Source organism: Manis pentadactyla, chromosome 7 (assembly GCF_030020395.1).
Source record: "Manis pentadactyla isolate mManPen7 chromosome 7, mManPen7.hap1, whole genome shotgun sequence".
Lineage (NCBI taxonomy): Eukaryota > Metazoa > Chordata > Mammalia > Pholidota > Manidae > Manis > Manis pentadactyla.
The window spans coordinates 134663107-134684368 of record NC_080025.1 but is presented as its reverse complement, the minus strand read 5'-3'; the positions used below and the strand labels follow the sequence as shown (position 1 = coordinate 134684368).

The 21262-nt window shown below is 36.3% G+C and overlaps 1 protein-coding gene across 3 annotated transcripts in view; it reads right to left on the bottom strand.

Moving 5' to 3' along the window:
• Nucleotides 1-21262, bottom strand: part of TRIM24 (tripartite motif containing 24) — a 125338-nt gene that overhangs the window by 39509 nt on the left and 64567 nt on the right. For all 3 annotated transcript variants that reach the window (XM_036905511.2, XM_036905512.2, XM_057504800.1), the window contains exons 2-5: nt 16885-17003; nt 10625-10772; nt 6800-6932; nt 1669-1785 (exon numbers count right to left, since the gene is read on the bottom strand). In XM_036905511.2, the coding sequence (XP_036761406.2) occupies nt 1669-1785; nt 6800-6932; nt 10625-10772; nt 16885-17003 (517 nt within the window). The remainder of the gene's footprint in view (nt 1-1668; nt 1786-6799; nt 6933-10624; nt 10773-16884; nt 17004-21262) is intronic.

Genomic DNA, 21262 nt, shown 5'->3' with positions numbered 1-21262 from the left:
ACCCAAATAGTAATTTATTACTTTGTAAAAACAGCGTAAACCACTAACAAAAAGTTAAAAACAAAAAACCAAGTTTGGAGAATTCACACTATCTAATTTTAAGATTTACAGTAAAAAGCTACAGTCACGATGAAAGTGGGGTATACTGACAAAAAAGAACACAGTGGAACAGAATAGAAAGTCCAGAAATAACCTCAAACACACATGGTCAACTGATTTTCTACAAAGGTACTAAGTCAGTTCAGTAGCAACAGAATAGTCTTTTCAACAAATGGTGTTAAAACAAATGTATATCCATATTTAAAAAAAAAGAACTTTGGCCCATAGCTCCTACATTACATCAAGGGTAGATCTTGCACCTACATTAAGTTATTTTACAATTGCTACCATTTGCCACTAGATGGTAGAAATGCTTAATTCTCTCTCCTCATTAACCATAAATATTCATTAAAATTTTCAATTACTCAGATATAAAAATTTTTAAAGCCACAATTACTCTATTTGGCAAAATAGAGTATTATGATTAGAATAAAGAAAAGGAAACAGTATTTGGTTAAATGCAGTTGTTATATGAAAGAGAAAGATAAAATGAAATGAGGGCTGATAAAGAATAATAAAAACTGTAAGACACACAACAGAACTGTTACTACTTAAATGTAAAATAATGAATAGATAAAACAACAGCAATACCAGGACATCAAGAAAAGTGTAAATTATATTTAAGAATCTTTTAAGGAAATTAGGTAAACCAGGGAATTCCTTAGAAAAAATTCCCAATGTTCCACCCTAGCCATATTCTAACATTGTAAGAATAACAGATTATGATGACTGCTCTTAAGGAAGATGATCCACAAAAGGCTGACACAATTTTCCCCATGAACAACATGTGAGGTCTCTCTTGTTAAGGCTCCTTCTAATAAGCATTTCTTGATCTATTTAAGCAGTGACATGTTAATTTTGTATGCAAAACAACAAAAGAAAGGATATGGAATTTCATATGTGTTGTAAAGGTTGTAAAATGTCAGTGCCCCAAATGGAATAATGAAAGGGCTAGACAAACTCCTTCTTCCACACAGAGGTTATATTGCTCCCCCGATCACTGAATTGTAAGACATAAGCCTCTGGACAGTTGATGATTTCCTACTTTGGAGGACAGTATGTGTACAGGTAATTATGTAGAACTATAAGTATTTTATCAGACAAGGAATAAAAAGAGGGGTGAAATAATTCAACGATCCCTAGTCTCTGAGATATGCACCTTACTCAGGCTGAAAGATCAGAGCCCAGAGGAGGCATCTCAGAGTTTAGGAAAGTTTTAATCAAGCATTAAAATATCTTACAATACTGGCAAAAATAGTTGGTTTGAAATCCTGGCATTTCTTTAAATTTGGAAAGCACTAGATAACTATAAATTATCAATACCTGCCAGATAAAATGAGCCATTATTAATTTATTACCATAACAGTTTTGAAATTCCATTGCTGAAATGAATACTTTCCAACCTGAAGTTTCCAGAAATTCAAAGTTTCTGGAAAAGTGTTATCGACTATGAGTAGAACAGCCATCTGACAGCTGGAAACACCATGAACTTGGTAAAATGTCTGTTCTAAAAGTGAATATACTCACACATTATATAAAGGTGATTTTAATACTGTAAATGTAATTTACCTGTTTTGGATCTGATTTCCTGTGAATTTTATGTATTTTGTTTTTTCCATCAGTTTGGTGATTAGTGTATCTATGATCACTTTTTGATTCTGAAAAGCTTCTTCTATAAATTGGTATCTGAAGAAAGAAGTAAATCAGCCAATTATTTCACACAAATATATCTGTCAAAAATGAGGAAAAGCTCCAAATGAGTAAAAAGTATAAATAATAATCTTTTAAAAATACCAAACATATCCCTAGAACGCATATTTTTCCCTACTCTCAGAATTATCCCTTAAGAATCTCTTTTTTTTTTTTTTTTACAGATATTGCTCATGGACCTTCTTTATTTTGAAAATTTGGGTGGGAGGACCCCATACACACCATCCCTGCGCTCTCCAGCCTTTCTAACCCTAGGGTCTTTCTGCCCACCATTTATAGTTGCAGAAGCTGTCCTTTGTTTCTTTCTCTTTTTTTGGCCTGTGTTTAGACTTTATTATTCCATTTCCCCCCTTCTGTTATCTTTATATTATATATTCTTATTATTCTTTTAGTGACTATTCTAGATATTACAAACACACTTATCATCTAATTTTAATTAGTACTAAACTCTCTTCCGAAACCATGCACGAGCCTTAGAGTATGAATTCCATACCCTGGCATCTGCTGTGTTATACACAACACATAAACATGACATACCAACAATACATTTTTATTAGTAAGTCAACATTTTTTTAGACTTAGTAATACTTATCATTTTAACTGCTCTTTATTCCATCATGCATTTTTCTTCTGCCTAAGTGTACTGTCATGAGAATTTACTGGATATACTTTCCCAGTTTATTTTGTCAGAAAATGTCTTTCACTAACCTTCATTTTGAAGAGTATATTCACTGGATATAGAATTTTAGTCTTCTAGTTATTTTCTTTTTGCACTTCAAAATCTTACTTTCTTAATTAGCTTGTTGTGCGTTCATGCTGCTTCTTAAATGTGGGCTAGATGTCTGTCCTCACTATTACAAAGTTCTAAGCTATTATAGTCTGCCCTCAAATGTTGCTTCCTTCCCATTGTCCCAATTATACCCTGTGTTACATCTTATCCCTCTTCTATTTTCCATCCTTCTGTTGATAGTGCTTCATTCTGGATACTTTCTTTTCTTCTAGTTCATTAATTTTTTAAAATTAATTAATTTATTTATTTTGTTGTCATTAATCTACAATTACATGAAGAATATTATGTTTACTAGGGTCCCCCCTTCACCAAATCCCCCCCACAAACCCCATTGCAGTCAGTGTCCATCAGCGTAGTAAGATGCTGTAGAATCACTACTTGTCTTCTCTGTGTTGCACAGCCCTCCCCTTTCCCCCACCCCCCACATTATACATGCTAATCATAATGTCCCCTTTCTTTATCCCCACGCTTATCCCTCCCTTCCCTCCCTTTCTCCCCAGTCCCTTTCCCATTGGTAACTGTTAGTCCATTCTTAGGTTCTATGATTCTGCTGCTGTTTTATTCCTTCAGTCTTTCTTTGTTCCTATAGTCTTTGGGTTTGAGGTGAGTCTCTTGTAAGCAGCATAGAGATGGGTCTTGCTTTTTTATCCATTCTATTATTCTGTGTCTTTTGATTGGTGCATTCAGTCCATTTACATTTAGGGTGATTATTGAAAGATATGTGCTTATTGCCATTGCAGGCTTTAGATTCATGGTTGCCAAGGGTTCAAGGTTAGCTTCTTTAGTATCTTACTGTCTAACTTAACTCACTTATTGAGCTATTTTAAACACTGTCTGGTCATTCTTTATTTTTCTCCCTTCTTATTCCTCCTCCTCCGTTCTTTATATGTTGGTTGTTTTATTCTGTGCTCTTTTGTGCTTCCTTTAACTGCTTTTGTGGGTAGTTGATTTTATTTTTTGCCTTTAGTTAGTATTTGGTTGGTCTGCTTTCTTTGCTGTGATTTTATTTTCTCTGGTGACATCTATTTAGTCTTAGAAGTGCTCCCATCTAGAGCAGTCCCTCTAAAATACCCTGTAGAGGTGGTTTGTGGGAGGCAAATTCCCTCAACTTTTGCTTGTCTGGGAATTGTTTAATCCCTCCTTCATATTTAAATGATAGTCATGCTGGATACAGTATTCTTGGTTCAAGGCCCTTCTGTTTCATTGCATTAAATATATCATGCCATTCTCTTCTGGCCTGTAAGGTTTCTGTTGAGAAGTCTGATGATAGCCTGATGGGTTTTCCTTTGTAGGTGACCTTTTTCCTCTCTCTAGCTGCCTTTAAAACTCTGTCCTTGTTCTTGATCTTTGCCGTTTTAATTATTATGTGTCTTGGTGTTGTCCTCCTTGGATCCTTTCTGTTGGGAGTTCTGTACACTTCCATGGTCTGATAGATTATTTCCTCCCCCAGTTTGGGGAAGTTTTCAGCAATTATTTCTTCAAATGCTCTTTCTATTCCTTTTTCTCTCTCTCTTCTTCTTCTGATACCCCTATAATGTGGATATTGTTCCTTTTGGATTGGTCACACGGTTCTCTTAATATTGTTTCATTCCTGGAGATCCTTTTATCTCTCTCTGCGTCAGCTTCTATGCGTTCCTGTTCTCTGGTTTCTATTCCATCAATGGCCTCTTGCATCTTATCCATTCTGTTTATAAATCCTTCCAGAGATTGTTTCATTTCTGTAATCTCCCTCTGGACTTTATCCCTTAGCTCTTGCAGAGATCTCCATCAGCATGGTTATGAGCTTTATTTTTAATTCTTTTTCAGGAAGACTGGTTAGGTCTATCTCCTTCTCAGGGTTTGCCTCTGTGATCTTGGTCTGTATCAATTTCTTCTGCCTTTTTATGGCGATAGATATATTTGTGGGGAGCTGGTGCGTGTGTTGGGTAAGAGAAAGTCCCTTCTTACCAGTTTATGGCCTTCCTCTCCTGGGAGAATAGCAGCCTCTAGCGGCTTGTGCTGGGCAGCTGCGTGCAGATGGGGCTTCTGATCTTGCCCGGTCACTATGGAGTTTATTTAGCTCTGCAGTTGCTGTGGGTGTGGCCGGCCTCAGGCTGCTACTCCAATATGGTGGAGCTGTGTCGGAGGGGGAACAGGCGGGAGGCTGTTTATTGCAGTGAGGGGCCTCCGAGCTGCGCTGCGGGGGTTTGGGCACCCAGAGTTCCCTGAGGTTCGCAGCTGCTCGGCTAAGTGTCCCAGGGCACTTCCGTCCAGCTGTGGGGTCCCTGTACCTTTAAGACTTTCAAAAAGCACTTGCTTTTCTTTGTCCCGGGTGCACCAGCTGCGGGGACCCGCTCACAGGTCTTACTGTCCTGTTTCCCTAGTTTTCAGCACCCCACGCACGCCCTGTGTCTGTGCTCCAGTGCAGATGGCTAGGGCTGGGTGATTAGCAGTCCTGGGCTCCCTCTCCCTCCCCGCTCCGACTCCTCTCCTCCTGCCGGGAGCTGGGGTGAGGGGCGCTCAGGTCCCGCTGGGCCATGGCTTGTATCTTACCTCCTTTGCGAGGCACTGGGTTCTCGTGGGTGTGGATGTAGTCTGACTATTGTCCTGTGTCTTCTGGTCTCTCTTTTAGGATTAGTTGTATTTGTCGTATTTTCAAAAATATATTTGGTTTTGGGAGGAGATTTCCACTGCTCTACTCACACCATCTTGGTTCTCTCTGTTCAGTTCATTAATTCTTAATTTCTTGCTATGTCAAATCTGCTCTTAAACCTTCTTTTGAGTTAATTTCACTTATTGTAATTTTCAGTTCTACACTTCCCATTTCATTTAAAAAAAAAATAGTTTTCAGCTTTCCACCCAAGTTTTCCATTTTGTTCCCTCACCATCTTCTATATAATAAGATGTAGCACTAAGGGTTTTTTATATTGTTTGTTCTTTCTTCTCGGTTTTGTTCACATTGTCCTATCTCCTATCATACTTGTTTATTTATAATTGCATGCTAGACCCATATTTTGCAAAACTCATTACTGAATTAATTTGAGGCCTAGGATGATGTTTTCTTTCTCTTGGGAGGATTTACATTTGATTTTACCAAGTACCTTGAGCACCAGCAAAATGATTTTAATTTAGAAGATTTGATGCTGAGCTTTAGTCCCTGTGATGAACTATTCACCAGCTAGTTCAACTTCACTATAATAAGTGTGGGCTTTCATAGGGTACCAACTCAAGGCAGGGAGCAGTCTTCAACCCCTGTGACCTCTGAACTACAATCCCTGTCTTCCCAGCCCTGTAAGCTTTTTAAAGCTTTTTCTCTTCAATCTGTAGGCAAATCCCTTGAGGTGTGTGTGTGTGTGTGTGTGTGTGTCTTCCATTCTCTGTCCCCAAACCAACCTGATCCAGTAATTATTTACTACTGAGCTCTAAAATTTCTTATCAACGATTTCTGTATTTTGAAGAGGTTTTCTAGATATCCTCACTGGTATGACTGGTCCAAATTGCCTAGACTGCCATTACTGGGAACCTAGATCATTTTAAGCAATTATGTTTGTATTAATTAACCAGAATCTTATTGTCTAAAATCAGCAGTTACTGACTGACTCAAGAAACTATGGAGGTCAGATTTAAAAGTGAGTTTTTATAGGAAAAAATGTGAACTGGAAAAGGCATGCCTCATTCTAAAGAGCATTACAGTCAATTCCAGTCAAAGTCCAATGCTTACATAAAAGTGTATGGGCCCCAGGGCTACAACAGCTTCCATTTTCTCAAAAACCAACAAACCAAAGATCCGTATTTTTTTTTAATGTAAAATCTCCTCATTTTCTAATACTGATAACTGATTACATATATTTTAAACAGTATATAGGCTAGTGGTTTTCAACTCAGGGTGATTTCACTGTGACCCTAGGGCATCTGGCAATGTCTGGAGGCATTTTTGGTTGTCACAAATGGGAAAATGCTACTGGAATCTAGTGAATAGATGTCAAAGATACTGCTAAACACCATGTAATGGTATAATAAAATAAATACTGGATGGACAGCCTCCACTCCCCACGACAAAATGTCAATAGTGCCAAAGCTTAAAAATCCTGGAACAAGCCAACATACTGCTGGCTGAACAAAACATTATTTGCAGATCGTCATTTGGCTGGGGTGCCAGTAGTCCTCTAGTCCTCACAGGGCTGTCTTCTCAACGTATGAATATAAAGAAAGATGCTGTACCTATGCTCTTTATGTTCTAGTAACTGGCAGTCTCGACATGTCAGTTTGTCACATGTTTCACAGTAAAGCTTCAGCTGCTCCTTCTTATGAAAAGGACAGAACACTGGTCGCTGACTAGTCACACCAACTGCCTCTGTAGAAACAATGGGAGGCAAAAGAACAATTAACAAAATTCAGTAGTAAAAATGATTAGATTGTCCATATAAATTCAAATCCATTCAGATATAAAAGAGCTACAAACAATTCATTGGCACCATTACTACTACTAGGTTTCACAGATACTAAAATGTTAAATATTTTTAGCATTTCAGAAGGAAATCGTGAGTTTTTCATTTTGCAATGTATAACTTAATTCAGAAGAAAAAGAAAGTTTGTAAGTTAAAAAGATGCTTTGTGGAATTAAAAAGACTTAAGGAAATAATCCAGGTAAGTGAGAGTGAACCAATTTGTATTTTCTTTTCCAAATATGGGGATTTAAAAAAAATACAATTCAAAAAATTAAAAGAAGGGGTGATGAAAAAATTATTTCCCCACTTTTGCAAAAATCCTCATAGAGTGCATCCATTTACACAGAAATAATCATAAAGTTGTCACTATTATACTGTAGTGATCCATGTAACTTTTCAATAGTTATCCAGAGTGGCAATAAATCTGGGTGATGCTTGTATTTAATGTTAAATGGGAAAATTAGCGTACAATGCAATGAACAACTGATTAAACAGTAAACACCAGTTATCTTACTAATAATTAAAGGTAAAATCCAAACAGTTTAGAAATAATCCCACTATTAAAAACCTGGTATACATTCCTCTGGTTGTTTATGTATGTAACTACATAAACTAGTGGGTATTTTGTGCTATAAAATATTTTAAGTGGCCCTATAGATATTGTCTTGTAAAATTTTTTACCATGATACCTTTCTGTTAGTAAGTGCATCCACTTACTTATTAATTGCACAGTATTCCATCAAATGGATATACCACCTACCAGTGGACATTTGAATGTTTCTCATTTTTCAACATTGTAAAATAATGCTGGAATAAACATATGAAATTTATAAATTATTGAATGTTTCCATAAGATAAATTCCTAGTAGAACTGTTGGGTCAAAGGGTAATGTATACATAAGTAAATGTGTGCCAGCAAGTAGAATGAGTTAATAGACTCGTATTTTCTGATTACAATAAAATTAAAACGTGAAGTTGAAACCATAAACAAATAAAATATGAGCTCTGGGAAAATTTCCCTTTTTCTTTTAATGAATTCTTGGGTTCATAATAATCACATTGTTCAGCAACATGTTTCTGCATGTAATATGTATCACAGCCCTCTTCCCATATCCTTATGTAGAAAATAATACAAAAACTCATAAATCCCCAACAGATTGGTAACCATAAATGTAGAATAACTAAAAAAAAAAAAACAGCAGCAGAAATCAAAGTCATAGATCATAAACCAAGTCTTAAACACTAATAATTCTAAGAAAAATTAAAGAAGGCAAAAATACATATAGTTCAGAATAAAAAAGGAAAGTGATAAAAAAATTAGCAGTATCTTAAAAGAATATTAAAAGTACAGGACATCAAGACCACCAAAGGGAATTAATTCCAGCAATGCAAAGATGGTTCACTATTAGTAATTTCAGTTAACTCACTTCACTCTTCTAGTTCATATCATCTAGGTATCATAGTAGATAGGGTGACCATATAGATCTTTCTTGTTCATGCCTGCTATCCAGGAATATTTATAGAGCTTCTGACTTAGATAATTAGGACATCATGTCACCCACTTACAGAATTCCTTTATTTATCAAAGAATTTAGATCCTGACTCACAGTTCTCTCCTAGTGCTAAGTCTCAGCATCTCTCTAGATGCCTGAGACGTCTGCCCAGATTACCATATAAAGACAAGCCTCTCACACTTTCCCATCTCCAGAGGCCTCTACTTCATTTTAGCACATTATTCCATTTAATATACATCATGGTCCCAACCTGATTTTTGATTGTCCATCACAGGTCCATATTTATAATAAATTCAAACATCCCACTCTAGTACTTCTACTTTCTAACCTTTTCTTAAACTCTTGAATATCTCTAGTTCCTAAGCATTTCTTGCACCCTGTAAACTGATATTATTAACTTCACTTCCTTGATAGTTAAAATCCCCAAATCCTTCATTTCAATAAATGCCATTATCTGTATCGCTTACTCTTTTGAACTTCTGCACACCTGTCCAGCTAAACCCCAACCTTAAATAGGTTCAATTCTTCTCTGTACCTACACTCTGTCTGCTGAGGCCTGATGGAGGAAATTTTAAGGCCTACATATCAAATATAACCTCGATGCTACCAAGCAATCCTGTTTCTGAAGCTGGTCTCTCTTTCAACTGGAGTAATTTCAAATATCCTCCACATTCCTTACATTTTAATCCTATTTCCTCTGCTCTGTTTTTCAATAGACAGCTGACTTCACACACAAAAAAACCAGAAGTCTTTCTAGCATTAATCAGCCTACCTGACTGTATACCTGGCTTTGTGTCTTTTTGTCATCAGTGTCATCAGAAATTATATTCCCCTTTTCCTGTGTCTCCAGAATCCTATCCTCATCTCTTTTGCATACTCCTCCTTTTGCATCTTAGTCTCCATCTGTACTCAACCTTTCACCTCTGGAAATTTGGATATGTGCTTCAGTTTTCCCCACCCCTCTCCTTCACATGATGAAACTTCCATTCATTCCTGAAATCACAGATTTGGCCTCCAACCTAAATCCCCAAATCTGAGTTTGGTATTAGTTTCATGTGCTCCCATAGAACTTCTGAGGCCAAACTATGATGGCTAATTTGTTCACAGTCTTCATCGTGTTCATGATTTCTACATGATAGGAAGTCTCTGTCTTATTCTCCTTTTCATCTCTAGTACCTATCAAAGTTCTTGGAACATAATAGGCATAAAAATATTGGTTGGCTCAATGAATAAAAGGCAACAAAATAATTTTTAAACAAAAATATATTAGTGAGTCATAAAAAATGAAGTTCTGATAAATGCTACAACATGGATGAATCCTGAGAACATTGTGGTAAGACAATCCATATATCAAAGAACAAACAGTATATGATTCCTCTTATATGAGCTATCCAGAATAAGCAAATTCATAAAGACAGGTAGTAGATTAGAGGTTAGCAGGGGCTGGGGGGAGAGGGGATTAGGCAGTTAGTACTTACTGGGTACAGTTTCTTTTGGGGGTAATGAAAAAGTTTTAGATAGAAATGGAGAGTAATGATGGTTGCATAATATTATAAAGGCAATTAATGCCACTGGATTAATTTTTAAAGTGGCAAATTTTAAATTACATATATTTTACTACTGTAAGGAAATGTATTGAACTTTATACCATAAGCTACACAATAAAAACCCAGAAACCATAACTGCATAAAAAGCAGTTTCTTTGGTAATCTGTATATCAAATATCATGAAACAGGGTTACTACAAGAGTATCAGAGGGGAAAAACTCTTCAATCTCACCTCTTGTCAACTTAGAAATAAGAGATAAGAAGTTTAAAAAACAACCTTTTTGTTCCATTTGCTATACATTTACACCAAATTAAGGCTTTCATTGGAGAAGGATTGAAAGTATGGGTATATGCAGAAGGATTCTATATTCATACTTTCCAACATATATAAACATTCAAATTTCAACTACAATATAGATTTCCTTGTATTAAAAAGCAAGAGTATATTTAATTGCTAACTAGTGTCAGTGTAGAAAGGAAGAAAAGACAGTGGGAGGAGGGAGAGAGAAAAAAATATTAAAAGAACTAACTTATTACCTGGAGATACTTCCTCTTTCTGTCTCACAGTGTGGTCTTTTGTGAACTTCACCCTTTGGTGAGCTCGGATGCATGTCTTGCAGAGCCATTCAACACACTCGACACAAAACCCATTAGCTTCTGCATTGTCCTCACAGCTTGTACACACCTAATAAAAGAAACATATCACATCAGTTTTTGAGAAAAATGAAAAGGTGATCACACTACTTAGTCATACATAAATAACATACCAACTATACTTGACTTCTATCAGTTATCTTCTTAATGGTGTTCATAAATTTAAACTGATGGTGTATTTTCAATTATAAACACATGAAATGGAAATATAAGGACATTATCCTTATTTCAAAATAGCAAATATTTCAGGCACTATGCTAAGTGTTGAGAATACAACAATCAGGAAAAGCAGACATGGTCCCTGCCCTTATGATACTTAGTCTCATAGATGGGAGTGTGGGTTCAAACCCCAGTTCACCCACTTACTAGCTGAGTAGTCTTGGGCAGGTTACTTAGAATGTTCATCTTTAAATGAAGGCAGTAACACAGATTTTACTGAGTAGTTATTGAAGATTTAATTTGAGACAGACAAAAGTTATTGGAACAGTCACATTAATACATAACTACAAACGGAGAAGTGCCATAAAGGAAAAGTATGAGAGGATATAAGAACATATGATGGGGGAAACTGATCTCATTTTAACTTGGGATTGGAGGGTTGGAGAAAGTAAGAGGAGAAATTACCTAGGTAAGGCTTTCTCTAAAGAGATTATATTAGTGCCAAGCTATGAAGGTTGAGTCAACAATTAATGATGAAAAGCCTTCTAGGCAGAGAACAGCATGTACAAAAGCCTCCAGCAAGAAGAGAACAACAGGTTCAAAGAACTGACAGAAAGCCAGTCCAACTGAAGTGGAGAGATTCAGAGGAAGACTGGCAAGAGAAGCTCATGGCAAGGCAGGCAGAGGCCCGATCAAGCAGGATCACAACTTGGGTTCTTGTCTTAAAAAGTCTTCTAAATGCTTTTAAGCAACTAAGTGTCACGGCCAGATTTGCATTTTTAAAATCACTGTCAATGCAATGTCAAGAAAATATTAGAAACGGGGCACTTCTGCATAGAGACAAGTAGGAGGCTTTTTCAGTGGTTTAGGTGAGAGTGGGTAGAAGTGGAGAGGAATGAAAGAGATTTAGGAAGTAAAATGGGTGGTTTGGAAGATGCACTGGATATGGGAGGTGAAGAACAGATCGTTTCCATGTTTCCAGCTTGTATTAACAGTGTAGATGGTGACACTATTCTCTGAGAATGGATGTTAAAGTTATATAACATATGAACAGTCATGATTATAATTTGTGGCTAGGAAAAAAATTTCCCCTTCGGTCATTGATTTACATTCGCCAAATTCAAAATACTTAGATGACATTTCCATAAACCAAAAGCTGCCTTTCCTCAATTCTTATCATCTTCAACCTTCCTAACATCATTTAATACCACTGACTCCTTCCTACTTTCGTAGAAATCACTTGGATTGTTTGATACCTCTAGATCTTATCTCCCTGATTGTACCTCTGGATTCCAGCACAACTCTTCTTCTGCTGATTCTGCAGATTTTTGTTAGATCTGGGGATTGGTCTCATCCATTCCCTTAGCTTCAGTGATCACCAACCTCTATAGGGATGTCACTTAAAATTTAATCCCTACACTGTTATAAAAAGGACTGTGAGATCTTTCTAAAACTGCCAGGGAGGACCTCCAGTATAGAAGGTAAAATTTAAAAAGCAAAGTGGAAAAGCATATCATGCAACTGCTTTTCTAAGAAAAACTGAGATGGGGTGGGAGGACTTGTTGGCTTATATTTTTAAAAAGCATAAAATTACTTAAGATTATATATAAAATACTGTTAAAAATGGAAGGATAAACAATTAAATAAATTAAATGGTCACCTATAAGTTGGGTAGATAAGACAGCAGAAAGAAGAAGTTTTAAGTTCTCTGAATACACCATGTTTTACAGATTTTAATTTGGAAATACAAGTTTTATATATAGTCATACAAATTTAAAAAATTAAATCCCTAAACATTAAAAGAAAAATTAAACCAATGAACCTGACTTCCAAGTATGTGGCTTAACCAGAGAAGAATTATTTATTTCAAGTAACTATAAAACATGATGATTTGATTGAACAGCTCCAGTGGATACATGTAGTAATGATTTGTTTGAACAGCTCCGGTGGATACGTGTAGTAATTGCTATCTTCCTTGCTTTCTGTTTTGAAAGAAACAACTCTATAATTCCTACTTTCAGCACTAACTCTATTCTTCTACATCTTACTCTGCAAGCCATGGCTATTCTTTATGAGTGGTTCCACATTAGATTCCAACCATAGGTGGTGCCAGCCAAGGTCAGAGGAAGATAAGACCAATCATTTTGGCTGACTTCCAGTCTACTTGTCTTTTCTGTGAACATCATGCCAGTCAATGTTCTTCACCTCAACAGCAGCAGTTCCTTCCCACAGAGGCAGTTGGCTTTAGTTTGCAGTGTTTCCAGTACTTGTAGAACAAGCGTTAGAGATACCAAAACCACAGATCCATGTGTGCTCCTCCAAGGTCTAACATCCCAAGACTAAAGTCTCAGCCACTAGCATGAGACAAGCAACACCTCCTCTTCAGATGTCTGTACTGACCTCCACAAGGCCTGCCTCTAAGTAATTCCAACCTTTTCCCTTTGTTTTCCGAGCTGCATCCTCATAGTTGCTATCTTTAAGAATTTTTAATTTATCCTTTTAGTAAATAAGTTAAATCTAGTTCATTTTAATTTTAAGAATTCCAATGATTCCTGACTGTACCAAAACTGGTACAGTAGACCCTATAATATATAAACATGTGTGTGTGTGTATGGTTTTTTATAGGATAAAATAAATAATTATGTCAATGTAATTAAGAACCAAGATTTATAATATTGGAGAAGTGAGATAAATACAGAATCAAAACAGTAAAGCCCTACAATTCTAAATGGTACTTGGTACTTACAAATATCAATATATGCTTATGATGTATCTTCTCGTTCTCTTTTTAAAATATTTGTTAAATTATTCTCCTGGAAGGCCTAGAAAAATGACCAACCCAATGATGATGAGTACCCCTTGCACCCATACTGTGGTCTCCAAATACCATTTCTGACTAAAAGAAACCAAGGCTTCTAAGAGAAATGGCTGGTTTCAGGTCTAGAACAGAAAATGAACACCTTGTCAAAACAGAAAGCAAGGGAGAGAGAGAACAATGACTCCTGGGATTGTATCAGGACTAAGGAATCAATATGAGACTGCCATTGTCAAAATGCTGACATAATGTCAGCCCCAATAAGAATAGTAACTACAACACATTTTATATAAAATATCCATGAGCTTATAATGATAAATATCCACCACTCATTAGGAACCTCAGAGAATGCTAAGAAACTACTAAGTCACTCTGAAAATTAGCAATTAAAGGGAAAAGAATCAAGCATTTAACCTACCTTTCTGGTATGACCAAAGAATAGATGAAGCTTTCTTTTTCTACTCAAGTTAATAAAGGGGAATGAGAATGAGAATGTCACTATTTTTCAAAGCCCTAATGAAAAATGGGACCGTGGTATCATCATTAATGCTAAGAAACATCAGAAAAAAAGAAAGACGACCAAACTAATACTTCCTGATTAAAATACATAACAACATAGGGATGAAAGTATTCTTATGCTCCCTTACTCAGTGGAACCTGAATCAAAACCAGCTTTTACCCTTTTATTACCATTTACACAAAATACAGGAGACAGATGCAGCACATTTAATGAGACTTCATGGAGATGGTCAGCAAAATTCAGAATAAAGCTAACTCTACTGGCCTAACAACTCAGTTTATCCAACAAATATGTTAAAAGGGAGAAAAAGAAAGCCAATGAGGAAAAGGGATAACTTGAGATTAATTAAAAGATATGTTTCAGACATTATCAACCAAATGAACTATGTAGGCCTTACTGGATCCTTATAGAAAGAAGCCACTATTAAAAAAAAAAGAACAATATATAATTAATGTGATCACTGCCTAGATCTTTGAATATTAAGGAATTACTGTATGTTTATCAAAAAATGCTTTGTTCATAGAAATAACAGCAAATATTTATAGATAAGATGATATAATGCCTGGGATTAACTTCAACATAATCTAGTGGTGGGAGAGAAAGCATCAGGTTATTCATAAAACAAAGATTTGACAGCTATTGAGCTAGGTAATGGGTATGTGGGAGTTTTTTATGCTAAACTGTACCGTTTTTAAAGAAATACTTGAAATTATCCGTAACAAAAAGCTTCTATAATTTTATCTCCAGCTCTGAACTCTCTTCAGAGCTCCAGTTTGACCAAAATGACATCACCATTGTGGTCATAGGCAAATTCAATCACATTCAAAACCAATTTTCTACCTTTATTTTTACTTCCCTGCCTGCTTTAAGTCTGTGAAACCACCATCCTGGCAGGGAAGCCTCTCTGAAGTTCCACATCCAATCAAGTACATTAAGTACTATATGAATTGTAATTTATCCTTTCTGTCCTTATTGCTACAGGGCCAGTTCAGCTCTCATTACTTCTGACCTAGTGCTTCCTAACTTCAATCCACCGTACCTTACCACCTCTCCAGTCTTCCTTCACAAAATATCCCTACAAGCACACCCTAGTCTAAACCAGATTTACTGACCTCCATGTCCCCACTTATCTAGGTTCAAAATGTATATTGGACTCTATCTCTAGATTAATTGATTATAATTTCTTCTTATTATGTTTCTGTGTCTGAAGCATAGTAAATAAACATACTACTGGAAACTAATTAATTATATAGAGGCATAAAGCAGCCTCTTAAACTTGTCCTTTGACTAGAATCTCTTCAATTCTCATCTCTTATCACCATTTCATGTTGTATCATTACTCCTATGTTGATTATGCATGCTGTTGCTTTTGAATTTTCTGGATTCGGCATTCATATGTACTAAAGCTCACCTGATGAAGTATAACTAGTGAGTGATATGACTAAAAAAGTATGTCTAATATCAATGAAATCACATATGAAGCAAAGTGTCATTACACTAGAAGACAAACAAAATCATTAATATTCAGAAGAGAGCTTTTAGAGGGGTTAAGTTCTTGACACCATAGCCCACACAATTACATTTCCATTTTTGAAAGGTGGTTTCACAACAATTAAAAAGCTTATACCCTGCACTAAGCCCTGTTTTAACCTTGATGAAGGTTCACATTAGGAAGATTTGTGGATATTTTGAGGGAGGAAAAAAAAAGGTACTGCTGGGAACCTCAGTAGTGTCTTTCACAAAAAAATTATCTGTTAGTGATGGCTATGTTCATTTAAAGCAAACCCTAAATTCTTCAAGTTTCCCCCCAAAACAAAAAGCTGAAAACAAAAAAAGGGACAGAACCTTAGCTGTGTGATTAACGAAGAGTCCTAAACATTAAAATTTTTACCTTTTAGATCAATAATCCTATTTTTCATAATCAGATTCAGTTCCTTCACAGATCTATTCTAAATTAAAGGAACTGCTTAGAGAAATCATCAATGAATCATGATCCAAAAGTAGACTAATACACTATGCTAATACTTAGCACATATTACTGAATCAGTCATAGCTCACCTCCACTATAGTACTACAGTTCATCCACCAGGACCTGACATTTAGATTTAAGGGGCCAACAGAAATGTTCTATATTTGGATTATGGAAGAAGGGAGAAGAAGGAAAAAATTGGATCTCTAAATGCAACACCTTAGACAATGCTACCAAATGAGGCTTTCAAAGAAATTACCATGCAGAAAAGAAGCCTTTCTTAAAAATGCAGTAACCATGCTGATCAAAAACATGGAATTTTTCATATATATCATTACAGTTTATTGTTAAAATAGAAAATATGAAAAATGGGGGCTTGAAATAAGAAAACCTGTCAATATGTAAGAAAATTACAAAGAAATGAAGTAAAATAAGGTCAAGTATAGAGTAATGGTTTCCTCTGAGGGGAAAGAGAAGGTGGGACTGCAATTAGGGCTTCTGTATTGGCACTGTTGTATTCCTTATGATGAATTAGTTATTATTCTTATAATCTTCTAAAATATTACATAAATTCATGGCTATAATGTTCTAATGTTTGACATCTTTTATTTTAGAGTCCTCCAGCATTTTAGGCTGCCTTATTAGGAGAAGGTAAAAGTTTCAAGAGTTAATACACTTACCTGATTAGACTTTTCAACTGTACTGCTGGGAACCTCAGTAGTGTCTTTCACAAAAAAATTATCTATGATGTGTCTCTCTGCACATTCTTGGCTGCAAACTGGACATCGAATGACTCCAACTGAGAAAGAAAATTGCATTCTAAGTTTTTGTTTGTTTGTACAGCATGTATCTTGTATGCATAGTGTATATACTGCAAAATGATCACCTTAAGCCAGTTAACATGTAACCATACACAGTTACAAAATTTTTTTCTTGTGGTAAGAACTTTCAGTAACAATATTATTAACTAAAGTCAACATGGTATACATTACACCCCCATTATTTATTCATTTTGTAACTGGAAATCTGTATCTTTCACTCTCTTCACCCATTTTGTGCACCCTCTAAACATATCTATAGATTCAATGCAGTTTAAATAACAATCCCAACAGGGATATATCAATAATATTTTGATAAGCTTTGGGGACATGCCTACCAAATAACAAGACTTACAATAAAGCTATAGTAATTAAGATAGTGTACTAGTTATGTAAGGATAGATGAAAGTGGAACAGAATACACACCAGAAATAGGCACACATATATGCACATTTTATATATGGCAGACGTGGTATTAGAAATTACTGGGAAAGGAAATGAACTTTTCATGGAGCTATTTAGTTCTCTACAGTGGGAGGGGGATGAAATTAGATCTCCACTCAATTAAAAAAATAATTGTTTTGGGTAGATTGAGAACTTCAAAACTTTCAAATGAAAATATAGAGTATCTGTGTAACCTTTGATCATGAATAAATTTCTTAAGCAAGAAACAAAAGACAAGAGCATAAGGGATAGATTAATGAATTCAATTCCACTGATATTAAGAACTACACCTGGTCAAAAGATTACCATTAAGAAAGTGAGAAGACAAACCCCAAATTAGAAAAAAATAAAACAACCCAAACATAGTACTAACAAAGAATTGAAGTTGTAAATATGTAACTATGCATTTCACAAAAGAGAAGGAAGGATTCAGTAAACAAATTTTTCCTTATTCCTCCAGACAAGAAGAGCGAAAAGCTATAGACATTCTACATAAAACAATCATAAGAAGAATGTGAGAGGTAGCGAGAAGGTAGCAAGACTAGCTTGAGACTTTGGGGTTCCTGGAATGACAGTGGTGAGTTCACTGGTTTTCTTTTATCCTCATATATGTCAAAGTGTTCATGAAACCACAATCTCAGAACACCAATAAGTATAAACAAACAAAAAAGCCCAGTAAAGCCTAGTCTTTCTACCCAAAGGATCAGAAAAGGCAAATGCTCACAAGACAGAAATTTTTTATAGCATCTGCTTTATTCCAGCTAAACATCACAGAAAAAACCATGCTCCCTTTCCCACCAGCAAAGGCCCAGTGGGAAGCACAGACTTCAACCCTGGCCAAGAAGAAACCAGGTGCCCCAATCACCCCCGGCTGAGAATGTCAGAGAAGCCAGGTGGGAAACTGGGGCTTTGGTCCCCACTGGATGATAATGAGGTCCCCTGCAGTATCAGTAGAGATCATGTGAGGAGTTTGACTACCTCCAGGGCAGTAAAGAGGTACCTCTCTGCTTCAAGGCTAAGCTGGTGGCAGGAGGCATACTGGACATTCAGGACTTTTAATGCTCCCTGCCAGTAAACTCTCGTACCTTGATGACACCATTTCTTAGGTGTGCCAAAGAAGAACATATGGGAAGTAGTAAACAGGCACCCATGCCCCTACCAGCCAGGAAAGTATCAACAGAGGCATAAACCCAGAACTTCAACTCCAGCAAAGAGGAGGCCCTTCTCCTCCAAATGTCAAGGGAGGTGGCATGGAATCAGTGACTTCAATTTCTATCTCACAGGAGGCAGGACATAATAAATTTAAGAGCTGAAATCAATGGAATTGAAAACTAAAAAGTCAATGAAATAAAAGCTTGTTACACCAAAGATCAGTAAAATTAACAAATCTCTGCCAAGACTCACAAAAACTAAGATGACACAAACGGCCAAACATAAGGAATGGAAAAATTAGTATCACTACAGACCATGTAGATATAAAAAGGATAATAGGGGAATATTAAGAACACTACTCACATAAATTTTACAATATAAGGAAAGTGAACCAACTCCCCCAAAAGCACAAACATGAAATCCTTTGATTGATCCTATAACTTCATGGAAGTTAGATCTACAGAAAATGAAATACTTAGGAGTAAAACTAACAAAACATGTATAGATTTTATTCAACATAGTACTGGAGGTCCTAGCCAACGCAATCAGACAACACAAAGAAATAAAAGGCATCCAGATTGGCAAGGAAGAAGTCAAACTGTCCCTGTTTGCAGATGACATGATATTATACATCAAAAACCTGAAAGAATCCACCCCCAAACTACTAGAACTAATATCTGAATTCAGCAAAGTTGCAGGATACAAAATTAACACACAGAAATCTGTTGTATTCCTATATACTAACGATGAACTAGCAGAAAGAGAAATCAGGAAAACCATTCCATTCACAACTGCATCAAAAAGAATAAAATACCTAGGAATAAACCTAACCAAGGAAGTAAAAGACCTATATACCCTGAAAACTACTAGACACTCCTAAGAGAAATTAAAGAGGACACTAACAAATGGAAACTCATCCCATGTTCCTGGCTAGGAAGAATTAATATCGTCAAAATGGCCATCCTGCCCAAAGCAATATACAGATTCGATGCAATCCCTATCAAATTACCAACAGCATTCTTCAATGAACTGGAACAAATGGTTAAAAAATTCATATGGAACCACCAAAGACCCCAAATAGCCAAAGCAATCCTGAGAATGAAGAATAAAGTTGGGGGGATCTTGCTCCCCAACTTCAACCTCTACTACAAAGCCACAGTAATCAAGATAATTTGGTACTGGCACAAGAACAGAGCCACACACCAGTGGAACAGAATAGAGACTCCAGACATTAACCCAAGCATATATGGTCAATTAATATATGATAAAGGAGCCATGGATATACAATGGGGAAATGACAGCCTCTTCAACAGCTGGTGTTGGCAAAACTGGACAGCTACATGTAAGAGAATGAAACTGGATTACTGTCTAACTCCATACACAAAAGTAAACTCAAAATGGATCAAAGACCTGAATGTAATTCATGAAACTATAAAACTTTTAGAAGAAAATATAGGCAAAACTCTCTTGAATATAAACATGAACAACTTCATGAGCATATCTCCCCAGGCAAGGGAAACAAAAGCAAAAATGACCAAGTGGGACTATATCAAACTAAAAATAAAAAGCTTCTGTACAGCAAAGGACACCATCAGTAGAACAAAAAGGCATCCTACAGAAAGAATGGGAGAATATATTCATAAATGACATATCCGATAAGGGGTTGACATCCAAAATATACAAAGAGCTCATATGCCTCAACAAACAAAAAGCAAATAACCCAATTAAAACATGGGCAGCGGATCTGAACAGACACTTCTCCAAAGAAGAAATTCAGATGGCAACAGGCACGTGAAAAGATGCTCTACATTGCTAATCATCAGATTAGCAAATGCAGATTAAAACCACAATGAATATCATCTCACACCAGTAAGGACTGCCACCATCCAAAAGACAAACAACAACAAATGTTGGTGAGGATATGGAGAAAGGGGAACCCTCCTACACTGCTGGTGGGAATGTAAATTAGTTCAACCTTTGTGGAAAGCAGTATGGAGGTTCCTCAAAAAGCTCAAAATAGAAATACCATTTGACCCAGGAATTCCACTTCTAGGAATTTACCCTAAGAATGCAGCAGCCCAGTTTGAAAAAGACAGATGCACCCCTATGTTTATCACAGCATTATTTACAATAGCCAAGAAATGGAAGCAACCTAAATGTCCATCAGTAGATGAATGGATAAAGAAGATGTGGTACATATACACAATGGAATATTATTCAGCCATAAGAAGAAAACAAATTCTACCATTTGCAACAACATGGATGGAGCTGGAGGGTATTATGCTCAGTGAAGTAAGCCAGGCGGAGAAAGTACCAAATGATTTCACTCATATGTGGAGTATAAGAACAAAGAAAAACTGAAGGAACAAAACAGCAGCAGAAACACAGAACCCAAGAATGGACTAACGGTTACCAAAGGGAAAGGGACTGGGCAGGAGGGGTGGGAAGGGCAGGATAAGGGCAGGGAAAAAGAAAGGGGGCCTTACGATTAGCATGCATAATGTGTGGGGGGGCATAGAGAGGGATGTGCAACACAAAAAAGACAAGTAGTGAGTCTACAGCATCTTACTACGCTGATGGACAGTGATTGTAATGGGGTTTGAAGGGGGGGACTTCGTGAAGGGGGGAGTCTAGTAACCATAAT